The 16948-nt window shown below is 50.5% G+C and overlaps 1 protein-coding gene across 7 annotated transcripts in view; it reads left to right on the top strand.

The window, feature by feature from the left end:
- Positions 1-9081, top strand: part of TSPAN14 (tetraspanin 14) — a 63110-nt gene extending 54029 nt beyond the window's left edge. For all 7 annotated transcript variants that reach the window (XM_024253695.3, XM_024253694.3, XM_063727591.1 and 4 more), the window contains 4 exons: positions 1640-1765; positions 3500-3544; positions 5690-5809; positions 7341-9081. In XM_024253695.3, the coding sequence (XP_024109463.1) occupies positions 1640-1765; positions 3500-3544; positions 5690-5809; positions 7341-7412 (363 nt within the window). In that variant the 3' untranslated portion in view covers positions 7413-9081. The remainder of the gene's footprint in view (positions 1-1639; positions 1766-3499; positions 3545-5689; positions 5810-7340) is intronic.
- Positions 9082-16948: the final 7867 nt, after the last annotated feature.

The raw sequence follows: 16948 nt of genomic DNA, 5'->3' as shown, positions 1-16948 counted from the left end.
TTTCACATAGCCTTGGCTTGCTGGTCTCAGCATGCTAGGTTGCGGTTCATCCCTGCATTGCCTTAAAAACATAGTTGTCTGCACTGACTTCTTTTTCTTTTAAAAATAAAACTTCTGGCCGGGCGCGGTGGCTCACACCTGTAATCCCAGCACTTTGGGAGGCTGAGGCGGGTGGATCACAAGGTCAGGAGATAGAGACCATCCTGGCTAACGTGGTGAAACCCCATCTCTACTAAAAATACAAAAAATTAGCCGGGCGTGGTGGTGGGCACCTGTAGTCCCAGCTACTTGGGAGGCTGAGGCAGGAGAATGGTGTGAACCCGGGAGGCGGAGCTGGCAGTGAGCCGAGATCATGCCACTGCAGTCCAGCCTGGTCAACAGAGCAAGACTCCGTCTCAAAAAAAAGATAAATAAATTTAAAAAAAAAAACAAAAAAAAAACTTCCCAGGGGAGGGAATTCAGTAAATTACAGAGCTTCCTTGGAGTGAAATTTCAGGTAATCACTAAAGCAAGTGGAACCGTGGAGGTGTGGGGGAGACAACTTTACCTGAGAAGTAAGCAAAACAAAACAACCAACCAGAAATCACTGTTGTCATTTGTTGTGATTATTGCCATAACCATGTCAGCTGTAAGGGCAAATGCAAAAAAGTTTTTTAGGGGAAGAGACACTGTCAACTTCACAACGATGCTTTCAGTGTTTGGATTTTACAAATTTTTTAGTCAAATGAGGATTTTCTTTGTAGCCACACCAGATGAGAGGAAGGGGAGGGTAGGGGCCCCAGGTGTGGGGCAGAGCTTTGATTGTGTTAGCTTTCACCTTCATCGGACCTCTTTTCCTCAGGAGCAGACACTTAGCAGCTGTTTTTTGTAAAGGGGTGAAAAGGGGAATTTGCTTGCAAGTTTCTCAGGGAGGAAGAACACTGCACACTAGGAAGTGTTCTCTTGTGGCAAGTAGAGGACCACACCAAGGTGCCGAGGGGGCCACAAAGGAGAGGAGGCCACTCTCCTATCCTCTGAGGAGACTGGAAGGAGGCGTCTCCTTTGAGGAGGCTGGGAAGAAGGGCAAGCTCCCTGCTAAGGAGGGCCAGGGCTGGGTATGTTGTGCCCGGCAATGGGGCCAGAGGGCTCCACTGAGCCAGCCATGCGGGTTGGACAGAGGAGGCACTGTGGCCCGGAGATACCTTCACTGCCATTTCCTTTTTGTTTTTATTATTTTCTTTAACACATCAAAAGGGCAGGTCCTCTCTCTCTCTTTCTCTCTCTTTCTCCCCTTTTTTCTTTCCCTCCTTTTCTCTTTCTCTCTCTCTTTCCTTTCTTTCTTTCTGATTGGGGGTGGGGGTCTTGCCGTGTTGCCCAGACTTGTTTCCAACTCCTGGGCTCAAACCGTCCTCCCACCTCAACCTCCCGAGTCACTGAGGTTACAGGCCTGAGCTACTACGCCTAGCTGTTTTCTTCTTAAAGGGCTGCCTGGGTTGCCAGCTTAGCATCTCTGCACATGGGAGGTAGGGGGCGGGCCTTGATTTCTCTGCATGGTAGATGCCAGCAGACTTAGCCTGGCATCACTATGAATGATGCCCTATGCTGGGCAGCCATGGCCCTGTCTTGGAGACCCTAACAGTTCTGGCTTTTGTGGTTGCAGAACCAGTGCTGTGGCGCATATGGCCCTGAAGACTGGGACCTCAATGTCTACTTCAATTGCAGTGGTGCCAGCTACAGCCGAGAGAAGTGCGGGGTCCCCTTCTCCTGCTGCGTGCCAGATCCTGCGGTGAGTTGGCTTGTGCTGGGGCACAGGGAGCCTGCCTTTCCTGAAGCCCAGCAGCTTTCCTGACTCCTCCAGTGCTCTGAGGTACTTCTCTGTCATGGAGGTCTGAGGAGCGGGTGTGCTCTCTCCAAGCCCTCCTCGAGGCTGCCTCAGCTCTGAAATCCGATATGTGTACATTCTAGGAACACTGCTTGCATGACCCACCCTGGCCTTGGTGTTCTGGGTGAGGCAGGAGAAAAACAGTATTATTTCTACCTGGAGGGCTGTCACTCGTGGTAGCGGGCCAAGAGCTATGAGTGAAATAAGGCCCGCTTAGACCTCTTCACTGTCCTTTTTCTGGAGCAGATTCCTAGAACTCAACAGTGCACAGGGGCTGGGGGTACACATCATTAACTGGGGAACAGTAGTGGAGAATTATTTTCTTTCTTTCTTTTATTTTTGAGACAGGGTCTTGCTGTGTCGCCCAGGCTGGAGTGTAGTGGCATGATCTTGGCTCATTGGAACTTCTGTCTCCTGGGTTCAAGCGATTCTCCTGCCTCAGCCTCCTGAGTAGCTGGGATTACAGGTGCACGCCACCACACCCGGCTAATTATTTTCTGGTTTTGTTGTTGTTGTTGTTTGGTTTTATTTTAGAGACAGTGTCTCACTCTGTCACTCAGGCTGGAGTGCAGTGGTGCGATCTCAGCTCACTGTACAACCACTGATTCCCCGGGCTCAAGCAATTCTCCAGCCTCAGCCTCCCAAGTAGCTGGGACCACAGGCTTGAGCACCACACCTGGCTAATTTTTGTATTTTTTGTAGAGATGGGGTTTCACCATGTTGCCCAGGCTGGTCTTAAACTCCTGGGCTCAAAGCGATCTGGCCATCTTAGCCTCCCAAAGTGCTGGGATTACAGGTGTGGGCCGCTGTGCCGGTCCTGTCCTTTCTTTACCTATTGGCATTCCCAATCCAAGGCCAACGTCCTTGGGTTCCAGAAGCTGGGTTCTTGGGGTGATCTGTGAAGGAGCTCTGAATTTTGCCTGAACTGAGCCTGAGTAGAACTGGGCCAGTTGCCAGCTCTCGGTGCAGTTATGCAAAGCCTGGTCCTGGGTTACGGGCTTTGAGAAGGCAGAGCATCACCACTATTATATGGGCAAGTTCTGCAGCCCAGGAGAGGCTCAGATTTGCTGAAGCTGCACAGCTCTTCTGAGGTCTCCACTGCGACTGTGAAATGTACCAGTCTTGTAAGTGTTGCTTTTAGCACATATAGTTCTTACCTGCAAGTATAGGTCTTACCTCCTAGCAAACTGTGGCCCCCAGGCCAAATCTGGCTTGCTATTTTTCCATGACCTGTGAGTTAAGAATGCATTCAGATGTTTTTAAATGGTTGCAAATAAATCAAAAGAAGAATAATATTTTGTGGTACGTGAAAATTATATGAAATTCAAATTTCAGTGTCCATAAAGTTTTCTTGAAATACAGCCATTCCTGTTTGTTTACAGATTGTCAGTGCCGGCTCTCATGCAACAAAAGCGGAATTGAGTCTGTGTCTGAAATACTCACTCTCTAGCCCTTCACAGAGAAAGTTTGCCACCCTGTCCTGGCCTGAAGGATTAGTTGGTGGCGTGATTGAAGGACATGTGCTGTAATGGAATTTGCACAAATGTTTGCTGGTGTTTGATTGTGACTTTACTAGAGCCTCTTACCACCAGCTTCTTGAGACACCAAAAGCAAATAATTTTTCTGCTTTTCTTGCAGCAAAAAGTTGTGAACACACAGTGTGGATATGACGTCAGGATTCAGGTGAGAACTCCCATGTATACAACTTGAAGAGTTCTTTAGGTTTTATTCCCTATGGTTCAACATTCTGATTTAGCACAAGTGCAAATTGAAGTGGGAAAACTCAGGGCAGTGAAGCTCCTGATGCCACTTAAGCTGAGCATGGGCACAGGGTCACACACACTGCTTCCTGAGCTGGCGGCAGGACTCCTGGGAGCAGTAATGGTGATTCTAAGCCTTGTGAGCTGCAGTCCCAACAACTAGGAGTTGCTGCATTTAAAGAGGTGGGATGGAAGTTTTGAGGGACAAAGATTGCATTTTTAGGAGGCTCCTTGGCATCCCAGAAGATGTCTCTCGTTAAGGGGACAGCTGCAGGAATGTATGTGCCTTGGTCTGGCCTCCGTGTGGAGACAGTGGTGACAAAGAGGGAGGCAGGCCTGGGGCAGGGGCGAGGCTCTGTCCTCCAGGACTTCCTTTAGGCTGTAGGGAATGTGCTCTTGGATGCAAAGAGAAGGAAGACCCTACCCCACTCCAGTCCTTGTTCTAGTGGTCTTTGGTGATATGAGTGACTGCTGTTCTAAAAGGGAGGAGTCTCGAGGAATCTTCAGAGACCCCTCCTGTTAGCCTTGGATATGAGGGATGTGTCCCTACAGCTTGGGGAACTGTCCTCCTTTAGGGACCTGCATTTCACAGGGAGAAACTGCTGTAAACTGAATGTGTGTGTCTCTCCAAAATTCACATGTTGGAACTTAAACTCCAATGTGACGGTATTTAAGAGGTGGGGTCTTGGGGAGGGGATTGGGTCATGAGGGCAGAGTCCTTATGAGTGGGATGAGTGTCCTTATGAAAGAGGCCCAGAGAGCTTATTTCTCACTCCACTGTGTGAAGACACAGTGAGAGGGTGCCATCCATGAACCAGAAAGTGGGCCCTCATCTGACACCGGATTTGCCAGTGCCCTGATCTTGAACTTCCCGGCCTCCAGGACTGTGAGAAATAAATTTCTGTTGTTTATAAGCCACCTAATCTGTAATATTTTATTCTAGTTACCTGAATGGACTAAGATGAGAACCTATATCAACATCAGTTTCCCTATTTATGATTTTTTTTGCCACTTATATTAGTTTGCCAAGGCTGCTGTCACAACATACCACAGATAGAAATTTAAGCCACAGCAGACATTCCTTTTCTCACAGTTTGGAGGCTGGAAATCCAAGATCAGTCAAGGTGCTGGTGAGGTGAGGTGGGTGCCTTCAGAGGGCTGTGATGGAAGGGTCTGTTCCAGGCCTCTCTCCTGGCTGCAGGTGGCTGTCGTCTCCCTGTGTCCTCACGTGGGCTCCCCTCTGTGCATGTCTGTGTCCTGATCTCCTCTTCTTAGCAGGATGCTCTTCATATTGGATCAAGGGGCACCCTGATGGCCTCATTTTAGCATAATTATCTCTGTAAAGAGCCTGTCTACAAATACAGTCACCTTCTGAGGTCCTGGGGGTTAGGACTTCAGTGTATGGATTTTGAGGACACAATTTAGCCCCTAACACCTCTAAAGTTAGGGGCTAATGCTCTATCATGTTGCCATGGAGGAGGCTGATAGGTGTGAGGGGGCTGGGGCCGATTGCCCTGTGTGGGGTGGGCAGGGCTGGGGTGTGTGCTGGGATGGTTACTGACACCCCACCGGGGTTAGCACTGGAGGGAGCTGGTTGGCTGGTGACTGTTGCCTGCTGGCTCTGTCTCCTGGAGCTGAGCTTACTGGTGGGATGCCCGCTCTGAGAAGCACCCTTCTTCTCTTCTTAGGAGACTCTGGACCCCCTTCTCCAGGTTTCTCTCCCTTTAGAGGCACATTTTCCTCCAAGCCTTCAAGCCCCTTCTCTTTCTCCGGATGTGGATGATGGGGAAGGGTATCTTGAGAAAGTTCGTCTTTAAATCTCTGGAGACCTGAAGGGAAACAGCCAGGGAGCCTTTGGTCAGACAGGTGGTGCGATGGCACAGTGCCCAGCGAGGGGCAGAGGCTGAGAGGAGCCTACAAGCATCTCCTGGAGAGTCCTCCTTGCCTGCCTCCTGGATCCCTTGTTCCCACCCTGCTTTGCCCTGCTCCTTGCCAGAGCTCACTAGGGGATCAGGGTGGGGACTTCGTGCGTGCCAAAAGCTCAGACCCGTGTGGTGTTTTCCTGCAGCTGAAGAGCAAGTGGGATGAGTCCATCTTCACGAAAGGCTGCATCCAGGCGCTGGAAAGCTGGCTCCCGCGGAACATTTACATTGTGGCTGGCGTCTTCATCGCCATCTCGCTGTTGCAGGTGTGTCCCAGGAGCCTATAGGATTGGCAGGTGGCCTTTTTTCATTTGAGGTTGGGCCCTTAACATAGAGTGCGTGGGTCCAGTTTGGGTATGGTATTAAGGAAGCTTGCAGAAGAAAAAAAGGGATTCAACTGGATGTCCAAGGCTGAGAGAGTGTATGTGTGTAAGCATATTGGGGAGGAGAATGGTGGCTTCCATAAATGCTACCTATAGGGGGGCCCTCTGGGTGGAGGCAGGCTGGGAGGGACTTGTGGCCCCGCACAGGTCCTGTTGGCAGCCCTCTCCAGAGGACCCAATGGGCTGCAGAAGGGTCACTGCCTATCTGGAGGTAGGTCAGGAGTGTGCTCGGGGTGGACCATCAAGTGCTGCAGATGGGAAGGCGAAACTCTTGGTCACCTGGGGCCTGAGGGTGGCCTGAGGCTCATGTGTGTACACTTGCCCCAGGACCTCTCCTCCTGTCTCTGGCCCCTGGGCTGGAGTTGTCAGGTATCTTCCCTGTCCATGAGACATCCTCTGAGGCCTGCTGCCGTTTGTGGCATCCTTTCCCCTCCCAGGCTGTGCTTGTTCATTTGAACCAGGTTTCACATGTGGGAGGATGTTGGTGGCTGAGCAGGCAGTGAGGCCTGGGGTGACTGGGCTGGTTGGTGACTGCCAGGAGAAGAACTGGCAGAGAAAGTCAAGAATTCAGTGATCAGAGAAACCAGGAGTCTTTCCAGTGCTGTTCAGGGCTTCCAAGAAGCTGCAGCTTCTGGGTCCACTGATGCATTTCTTGTGTGGAAAATAACACCATTTAGAAAGTGTTTGACTCTGTTTTTGCCTTGAAGAAGGTGACTGAGGTGGACCCAGGGCCACCAGCCACGCACACATGCCTTCCTCCTTCAAGGAAGACTAAGAAATAGGAGGAAGCAACTGGAAAAGGAAAGAAAAAAGTTATTTGCAAAATAGGCAAGGGAAGAATCAGACTTCAGAAGGACTGACTAGTCAAATTAGAACCACACAAGAATTTAAAGGGAAAAAAAGCCATTTCCAGAGGTCACCAAGTTCGTGTTCATCTGTTCACATTAGAAGAACATCAGTCTCCTCTCACGATTTCCCTGCTCACCAAGGTTGGGATGGATCTTCAGACATTAGCACAGCCAAAATTGGGGATGGCCTTGGTTTTATTGTGGAATCGACGTTTTCAGGAAACATTCAAGATTTATTATTTTGGGAATCAGAACCAGTCAGGGTGACCTGTTATTTTTGGTTTAACCCAGGGACAGGCGTGTCTTGCCCCATGGCTTGTGACGTACTTAATCATGTTGGAGGCAGGACAGAGTGCCTGTTTTGCTTATGGTGCCTGTGGTTTGCCTCTTCTAGGCTTTGGGGATGTAACAGACTAGACCCCAGGACCCCCCTTTTGTGGGAGGGGTGGCTGTGCTGTGCCACTCGCTCCACGGTGCTGTCTCTACGTCCTCAGTCGCAGCTGGGGGGTGAGGAGAGGCGTGCAGTGGGAGCTCCCAACCGCTGACTCTGCTGGTGTTGGTTTCAGATATTTGGCATCTTCCTGGCAAGGACCCTGATCTCAGACATCGAGGCAGTGAAGGCCGGCCATCACTTCTGAGGAGCAGAGTTGAGGGAGCCGAGCTGAGCCACGCTGGGAGGCCAGAGCCTTTCTCTGCCGTCAGCCCTACGTCCAGAGGGAGAGGAGCCGACACCCCCAGAGCCAGTGCCCCATCTTCAGCATCAGCGTGACGTGACCTCTCTGTTTCTGCTTGCTGGTGCTGAAGACCAAGGGTCCCCCTTGTTACCTGCCCAAACTTGTGACTGTATCCCTCTGGAGTCTACCCAGAGACAGAGAATGTGTCTTTATGTGGGAGTGGTGACTCTGAAAGACAGAGAGGGCTCCTGTGGCTGCCAGGAGGGCTTGACTCAGTCCCCCTGCAGCTCAAGCATGTCTGCAGGACACCCTGGTCCCCTCTCCACTGGCATCCAGACATCTGCTTTGGGTCATCCACATCTGTGGGTGGGCTGTGGGTAGAGGGACCCACAGGCGTGGACAGGGCATCTCTCTCCATCAAGCGAAGCAGCATGGGGGCCTGCCCGTAACGGGAGGCGGACGTGGCCCTGCTGGGCCTCTGAGTGCCAGCGCAGTCTGCTGGGACATGCACATATCGGGTTGTTTGCAGGATCCTCAGCCATGTTCAAGTGAAGTAAGCCTGAGCCAGTGCGTGGACTGGTGCCACGGGAGTGCCTTGTCCACTGTCCCTCTGTGTCCACCAGCTATTCTCCTGGCGCCAGAACTGCCTCTGATCTTGATAGCATTAAGCCCTGATGGCGCCGGTGGGGCGGTGGGCATGGTTCTTCACTGAGAGCCGGCTCTCCTTTTCTTAAAGTGTGTAAATAGTTTATTTATAGGGGTAAGAATGTTCTCACACCATTTCACTTCCTCTTCCTCTCCTCCAGCTTTCTCCTCTGAGCAGCCTTAGATAGTGTCCATTGCTGGAGCCGACCCTTTGAGTCCCCTTGAGAGTCTTAAGAACCAGCCCACAACAGCCTCTCTTTTCCCCTCCACATACTGCAGCCTCCCTCCATGCATCCCACATACAAGCACTCCCCCACTCCCCAGCGTGGCCTCACTGTCTTCTGGTCTTGGTGCTACTGAAATTGTCGCCCAGAATTTGAATCCTGACCCTCCCCACTGCAAGCCCAGGGAGCCCCAGCCCAAGATGGCCAGCCTGAAACTGTTGGCCAGGGCTCCTCTTGTGGCCATGTACCCAGGGCTGGCTGGCCTGCCATTTGCCACTCCCCGGAGACAGCCGTTCTTCTGCAACCACGCCCCATGCCTAGCCACAACCCCAGGCTGCAGCTGCTCAGACGCTCCAGGCGTTTTGTTTCTGGTGACCGCCCCTAATGGGATATCGGTGATCACTGGTCCACCCTTCCTGTCAGGGCTTTTCTGGGGCTGCTCTTGGAAATGAAGTCTTAAGTACTGAATAACTCTCCTGGGGATAACTGGGGCATTTGTCTAGCTGGGCTACTTTCTAACACTGCCATAGCTCGGACCACTTCTCATCGTTCAGGGATCGAGTGCAACCTTCAGTTACTTGCCGGAGTGTACATTCTAGTGTGGTGTATACTGGTGGCTATTTGTTGCTGATGATATTATCTTTTTTTTTTTTTTTTAATTCTCTGTAGACTAGGAGAAGAAGAATGCTTGTGTTTTTCGGAAGTGTGATGCTTCTCTTTGACTTCCAAATTCTTTTATGGAATATATCTTTATATTAATGCTGTTTTGGTCGTTTTTGTTTGGGGTCACTATTGAGATATTGCTAAGCATCTCAGTGGTAAACGCGGCTGCCAGAGGAACCAAGGGATAGGGTATGTAGACCTTACAGAAGGGTGGATGGTAAAGGCAGTCCATCATCAGCACAATCTGACTTACATTTCACTGAGTGATTTTTTTTTTTTTTTTTTTAAGATTCTGTATGGCAGCACTTTCAGTTACCCTTGTGTGCCGGCCACAGCCAGCACAAGTTGGCTTGTGGTTTATCCCCCGCTATAAGTGAGAGCTGGAGAAACTTCAACTCCATAGGTCTAGAGGAAACATTGTTTTAGGTTATTTCTGTCCACCCCTGGGCGATACTATTTATTGATCCAAGCAGAAGAGCTTGGGGACACTGAGTCGAAGTGGGGACACGGGATTGAAGCCTGGGCACTGCTGCTGCATGAGCTGTGTGTCCTGGGTGTGCCGGCCTTTCTGTGAAGGGGGTTGGTGGCAGTGCCCACCTCACTAGATGCCTCTGACCCAGCCTCCCCTGGGGGAGTGGGTGGCCGCAGACCCTCCCTGCCAGAGCTCCTGGAAGGCTCCTGCAGGCCTGACCCATCTATTCCTGTAGACCTGGTTTAGGATGAAGTCTCGGTGTGACTTTTGCAGAGTTGGGTTTGTCTTTCAACTATAGACCCTTCTGGCTGTTCTCAGCCATATCATGTGACTCTGAATAGTTGGATGAGGAATGGAAAGAAAGCAAGGATGAGAGCCGGGCACGTGGCAGTCTCCACCCAGCAACGGCTCTCCGCACAGAGGCACAGGGCAGGCCTCCTGTGCACTCCCCACCCAGCACTGGCCTGTCCTGAATCCCTGCCTTCCCTGGTTGGAGGCCAGCTGTGGTGTTTGCACCCTTTTCTCACCTCACCATGCACATGCTCACTTTAAAGCCTTGGGGTCTTTCCTGTACCCCTTCCTCAACCCTGGTCCACCCCCTCTCAGGATCTTGCCACGTTATTTTTCCTGTCCCCTCTTCCTGTCGCTGGCCTACCTTTCCCCATCCTAAAAACTTGCTGAGGCCCTATGGCTCCCTCCCTCTCTTTCCCAGGCAGCTTCTTAATCTGGGCTGTCTGTACCCCCTCCTTTCCACCACCCACCATGCCCCACGTAGCTGAAAGCTGCTTATCCCAATTGTCAACCCTGGCCTTCTTCAGCCTCTGTAGCACCAGACACTGCACCTCCTGAATGTCCTCTGCTTCTCTGCTTCAGAGGCCCAGGCTCGCCAGTTTTCTGACCTCTCCCATGTGCCTGCTTAGGACTCTGCTGCAGCTGTCCTTACCGGCCTCCAGGGAATCCCACTTCCCACAGGGCAGTGCTGTGGGCTAGGCTGAAAAACCATCTGCATGGTCCACAAGAAGCCTGGCACTGGGTTTCCCCATGAATAACAATGAAAATTAATGGATGCAGAACCTTCCTGGAACATGGAATTTCTCTGGGAGATTCCATGCAGAAGCCACTGGGGAGGTGACAGGCACGCATGTAGGTGGCTGCAGTGTTGGAAGGCTCCCAGCAGAGCAGAGAGGGTGTCAGTCTCATCAGGGAACCCACCTGATGGCTTCTCAGCCAGCAGTCTCAGAGGAACATAGACAACTGCTGAGAAAGGAGGGAGGCAGCAGTGGTCCCGGCACCTGAGGCATCCTGCTGTCATGGGAAGGTCTCCCCCCAAATGTCAGATGCATCAGCCTGTCACCCACTGGTCCAGAGCTTTCAGCTGTACTGGTTGGGGGTGGGTGGTGGAGTGCTGAATGACCTTCACAGGTGGGCCTTTCCAGCTCTAGGGTCTTACGGGTGTCAGTCCACAGAACCACGGTTTTTAGGTTGTGTGTCCGGGGCTATGGGAACCTGTCCCCCATGATGGATCTTGGTAGAGACACTTCCCTCTGTCATCGTGCCCAGGAGGATGCTGCAGGTGACTACCTGCAGCCCTGTTCTCATTCATCTGGATGCCCTCCAGAAATCTGGGGAGCCATATACCTTTAGAGCCTTTTTAGCTCCTTATCAAGTTGGCAAGGCTGGCCAATTCCTGTTCAAGGCTGCATTAAAGACACGTTCACCATCCTGGCTAACACGGTGAAACCGTGTCTCTACTAAAAATACAAAAAAATTAGCCAGGCTTGGTGGCGGGCGCCTGTAGTCCCAGCTACTTGGGAGGCTGAGGCAGGAGAATGGCGTGAACCAGGAGGTGGAGCTTGCAGTGAGCCGAGATCACACCACTGCACTCCAGCCTGGGCTCAAAAAATAAAAAAAAAAAAGGCACGTTCATTCTCAAATGCTTTTGGCATCTCCAGGGTGCCTCAGGAAAACATGAAGTGGGCATTGTAGAACTTGGGGCTACTGTGTAACTTTGGAAGAAAAAGTTAAGGGTACTTTTAAGTGGATACTGTTTTGATGAAATTGCCAACTTCAGGGAGCCCAGCTTGGAGAAGGAGGACGTGAGTATTCCTTACAAGGCTCCGAAACAATTCTTTCTTCACTCAGCTTGCTTTCTGTGCTCTGCATCTTGTATTCCAGCAGGGTATTCCAATGCATGGTTTAATAACTACCAGAACTGGCCGGGTGCAGTGGCTCACGCCTTTAATCCCAGAATTTTGGGAGGCTAAGACAGGCAGATCACTTGAGGCCAGGAGTTCGAGACCAGCCTGGACAACATGGTGATACCCAGTTTCTACTAAAAATACAAAAATTAGTTGGGCATGGTGGTGTGCACCTGTAGTCCCAGCTGCTCGGGAGGCTGAGGCAGGAGAATCGCTTGAACCTGGGAGACGGAGGTTGCAACGAGCCAAGATCGAGCCACTGCATTCCAGCCTGGGTGACAGGAGACTCCATCTCAAAAAATAAAAAAAAAACTACCACAATAAATTATCAGCTTGGACTGTACTTTTTGATACCTCAAACAACTTTTAAACTAGTCTTTTTAAAAAGTACACTTAAACAAAAATCTAAACATAAGAGAACGTAAAGTGAAAAGTGAAAGTATGTCTTCTGTTCCCCAGAGGTAACTACTGTTAGGAATGCTTCCTGAAAATGTCCATGCATATACTCAGGTCATCACACCCATGGAATCATTTTACATAGTATTTTATGAGTGTTACTTAATATACTGATCCACAGTGCGTTTTCACGGTCATGCCATCAGTTGTAGGAGTGTGCCAAGAACAGATGGGCCTTGCCTTTGTACCAGAGGAGTCCATTTACAGTTGCAGGTAATAGAAAACCCAATTCAGACTGGCCTAAACAATGAGGGGAGGTTTTGGCTCCCGAAACTGGAAAGTCCCAAGGTGGGGTGAGTTTCAGGGTTGGGTTGATCCGAGTGGCTCAGTGACATCAACAGGATCTTGTTTCCATTTCTCTGCCTTCCACAGCATCCCCTTCATCTATGGTGGAGGGAAGGAGTCTACCATAGACAAACCCCGAGCCTCCCCCGATGGGTGGTGTGGTGGTGAAGCCAGCAAGGGAAGGGACCCCCGGACACACCCCTCCTCATGCTTCATCCCACTGAAACCATGCGGCTGTGAAATGCAGCATCCTCCAGGAGGGGGACGAAGGCTGGGGGTGCTGTCAGCTGTTGCCATCGCAGTTCTGTGGATGGGTGTTACAGTTTTTTGCAGGGTTTTGCACTTATAAGGACATATAAAAAAAAGTACAGTGTTATTGGAATTACTTCTTACAGTTTGTAAGAAAAAAACATGTTTTTAGAGGAGTTCTCCTGGGAGGTGGGATCACATTTTAATAAGTAGGTGCTCAGGGCTGGGGTGTACCTGTTGCTGCCTGACCACTGCTGGTGTGTGTGGGTATAAGGTGACAAAACCTCCTACCTCCGTGAGGTTGTTTCAAGGATTAAATGAGTTGAGATGGGTAAAGCATCTAACAAAGATCCAGATTATTTAGTATGCAGCCCCTGAATTATTGCTAACATAAATTTAATGATTGGGGAATTTTATCTGTGGCTGCCAGTCCCTACGAGAGAGCTGCCTGGGTCACATGTCAGATAGCTCAAGCTTTGAACCACGCTGAAACGAAACGGTCCACTTCCCTGTCCCTTTAGGAACAAGGCTTCGAGGTCTGTGGCAAGCCTCAGCAGGCATTTGGAGTTCAAGGTCTGTTCTCTTTCTGTGCCATAGAGGTGGGGAGGCAAGGTAGGGTGTTGCTTCTTGCCTGGAGCGCAGATCCTACCAGAAACCAACACAACCGAAGTTGCCCGGGAGCCCCTAGAAGCAGCAGAGTGGCCATCAACTGCCAAGGGGCCAGGGTAGGCCACAGGCCTGGGGCCCAGGAGGGATGGTCTGTGGGGAGAAAGGGGATTATTGTGAACATCAACGCTGGGGATAATGTGCCCTGAAGACAGCAGGATATCACATTTGGATGGTTGGTGGACCCCATCTGGTCCCACTCATAAGGAGAACAGAGGCCCTGGGGTGTGCTGGGACTTGCCTGAGGCCTCAGACTGGGACTGGGTGCTCCTCCGCACCTCCTATGAGGGAGGGTGTCCGTCTCTTTGAGGACAGCTCAGCAGCGCTGGGAACCTGGGGGTGGGGCTGGGGGACATGTGTGAGACTAGTGTGTGTGGGCCTTGCTCGGCTTGCCCTGGTGCCCTGAGAAAAACCTGGTATTTGAAAATACACACGGACTGCTGAAAGGTCAGGAAATCCAGGGTTTTGTTCTGAGGCAGTGGAAATGTTACCGCGAGCCTGTGTTGGCCTCTCTCCTCACTCCACCTGCAGCCAATTCAGCCACACTGCCTTTGCATGGAACCCAGAGTTGCAGGCCGCGTGTGTAGATGCTGATTTAGGCCCAAGCACTCAGCTGTCAGCAGGAAGGACCATAGTGTTTTCTTCTAGTTTTGGATTTGCACTCGTTCTGTGTTTTAAAGTCACAGCTGTGATACAATATGGGAAGAAGTGAAGTGGCCTCTAGGAGGGACTGAGTACCCTGTCCTTGGAGGTATGCAAGCCCAGGCTACACCCTTCCTGTCTGGGATGATATGGCTGGGGGTGGGCTTTGTGCTGCGTGGACCACGGCAAGCCTTTCCATCTCTGAGAGGTAGTGGTCCTTCCCGTGCCTTCTGTTAAAGATAATTTTTTAAGAAAAAGCATAACTCATAAATATTACATGTACACATGTCAAAGATTTTATTTAACTCAGTAATTGAGAGTGCTGCTAAGATTAACAGCCAGTTCAAAAGAGAAATCACAATGAACCATAAATCTATATGGAGTAAAGGAATGTTGAAACTGGCTGGGGTTTTTTTTTTTTTTTGAGGAGAAAGGTCAGTTGAATCTTATTCGTGTATATTATATGCACATCCATAGACAAGAATTATTTTGCATTAACTCTACAACTTAGTTGTAAAAATACTTCAAAGGCAGTGAAAGACTAGAATCAGATAACTGGAAGGGTGCGCCCTAAGCAATGCATAGTTCTATTTTCTTTCTTTTTTTTTTTTTTTTGAGACAGAGTTTCCCTCTTGTCACACAGGCTGGAGCGCAGTGGTGCAATCTTGGCTCATTGCAACCTCTGCCTCCCGGGTTCAAGTGATTCTCCTGATTCAGCCTCCTGAGTAGCTGGGATTACAGGCGCATGCCACCACACCTGGCTAATTTTTGTATTTTTAGTAGATACAGGGTTTCACTGTGTTGGCCAGGTTGGTCTGGTACTTCTGACCTCAGGTGATCCACCTGCCTCGGCCTCCCAAAGTGTTGGGATTACAGGCGTCAGCCACCATGCCCGGCCCCAGTGCATAGTTTTTTTTACTGAAGACAACCAGAATCTCTGTTGCTTATTCCAAATTTCCTTCCACCACTTGTCCATCCAGCAGAGCCACTTTTAAAATAGGACGCAGGCAGAAATTTAAAGGAGTCAACATCTCATGGTGAAAAGTGGATCCTGAGGGTTAGAGCATCCGCCAGGTGCCCTAGGTAAGGGCCAGCCACTCTGGGAGGCAGCCCCGGGCACTCACTGTCCTCTCAGTAGTAAATGAATCACCCAGGCCATGTCTGCTACCCAGAGAGCCTGAGTGTCCTCAAATGCTTGTTAGTTCTGCCTCTTCATCCACTCCTGCAGACACTTCAGTGGCTGCATCCAAAACCGCTGAACTTTGCTTCTCTTTCTCCAACCCCCAATTCCACCCACATCCAAAACTGCTCTGCCCCCTATTCCCATCTCAGCTGAGGGTACTATCATCCACCCTGTGGCCAAATCCAGGAATGTGTGTATCACCTGGGCTCTGAGGATGACATCAGCTCTTCTAAGTCAACAGAATATCGGGTCTATTCTAAAAGTCTCATTGACAAGATCTTTAAAGCTTTACTCCCTGGGATAACTATCATGACGGATTTCAGTGTCATTCTGTCTTTTTCTTCGGAATGATTCCTGGGACTCGCCTTGTTTGCAACATGTGCATTCAAATATCTTTTCAACATAACTGTGTTCTTAATTGTGTTTACTTCCCTTCTCTGTGAATCTCAGTGATTCCTGGAAGCTGTGGTTGGCGGGGGATGGGGTGGGAGGACTTTGGTAGTATAAAAGAGAACCTGCAATGAATGTTCTAAGAAACTGGAGTGTTGGGGTCCTCCAGCCCTTGGCTGATAAACTCTCCACTCCTTCCTCTTTGCAACACAATTCTCATAACTGGCAAAGGTGTGCATTTAAAATTTGTGACTGTAGTCTGAGTTTTTTTTTCCCTGTACAATTCCGCCTTCCCCCCTGCAAGCCTTGTACCAGGAGAGGTCTCAGCTGCCTTGGAGGCGGTGAGACATGTGGGTGTTCGCTGTGGCCCTCAGGGGTGAGGCTGGCACTGGGGTATCTGGGGCCAGAAGTCCTCCTTTAGTCCCAAGTCTCTGCCACTCAAGTGCATCAGTGAGAGGTCCTCATAGAAAATCTACTGTGGGCACAAAGCTGCCAGGCTGATGGGGGTGGGGAGCAAACGAACACCCTTTTCCCCTTTTACACCAGAGGAAACAGACTCAGACTAAGGAAATTGCCTGCTGCCAGACAGCTGGGAGGTGGTAGAACCGGGCTTACAGCCCAGGGTTTCCACTCTAGGAACTCTTCTCCCTCCCTCTGATGACACTAACTCGCAGGCCATGATCAGTGAGCAACGATGTAGGCAGGCACTGACGAGGCACAGCAGGAAGGCAGCTCAGTGCCCATGACGGCCAGGAACTGGGTACCATTTCCTCAGCAAAATGGGATAGTAACTCCCACACTGCAGCTACGCGCAGTGGTTCACAAGGCCAGCAGCCACAGCATCACCCCAGACCAGCAGCAGCTGCAGCATTACCCCCAGCACTTGTTAAAAATACAAATTCAGGCCAGGTGCGGTGGCTCGTGCCTGTAATCCCAGTACTTTGGGAAGCCAAGGCGGGTGGGTCACCTGAGGTCAGGAGTTCGAGACCAGCCTGGCCAATGTGGTGAAACCCTGTCTCTACTAAAAATACAAAAAATGACCCGGGCATGGTGGTGGGTGCCTATAATCCCAGCTACCCAGGAGACCAAGGCAGGAGAATCGCTTGAACCCGGGAGGCAGAGGTTGCAGTCTGCTGAGATTGCGCCATTATACTCCAGCCTAGGCAACAAGAGCAAAACTCTGTTTCAATAAATAAATAAATAAAAATGCAAATTGTATGCCCCTTCCTTCAGGCCTATGGGACCAGAAACTGGGATGGAGCCCAACAAAATGTTTTAACCAGCCCTCGGGTGGTTACAGAAGGATAGAGCCAGAATAGACTAACCACTATAACAAACATCACCTATACTTGGGAGGCTTTGAAAAATGTTTATTTAGCCGGGCGCGGTGGCTCACGCCTGTAATCCCAACACTTTGGGAGGCTGAG

The sequence above is a fragment of the Pongo abelii genome, chromosome 8 (assembly GCF_028885655.2).
Source record: "Pongo abelii isolate AG06213 chromosome 8, NHGRI_mPonAbe1-v2.0_pri, whole genome shotgun sequence".
In the NCBI taxonomy this organism is placed as follows: domain Eukaryota; kingdom Metazoa; phylum Chordata; class Mammalia; order Primates; family Hominidae; genus Pongo; species Pongo abelii.
This window is presented reverse-complemented; position numbering and strand designations above follow the sequence as displayed.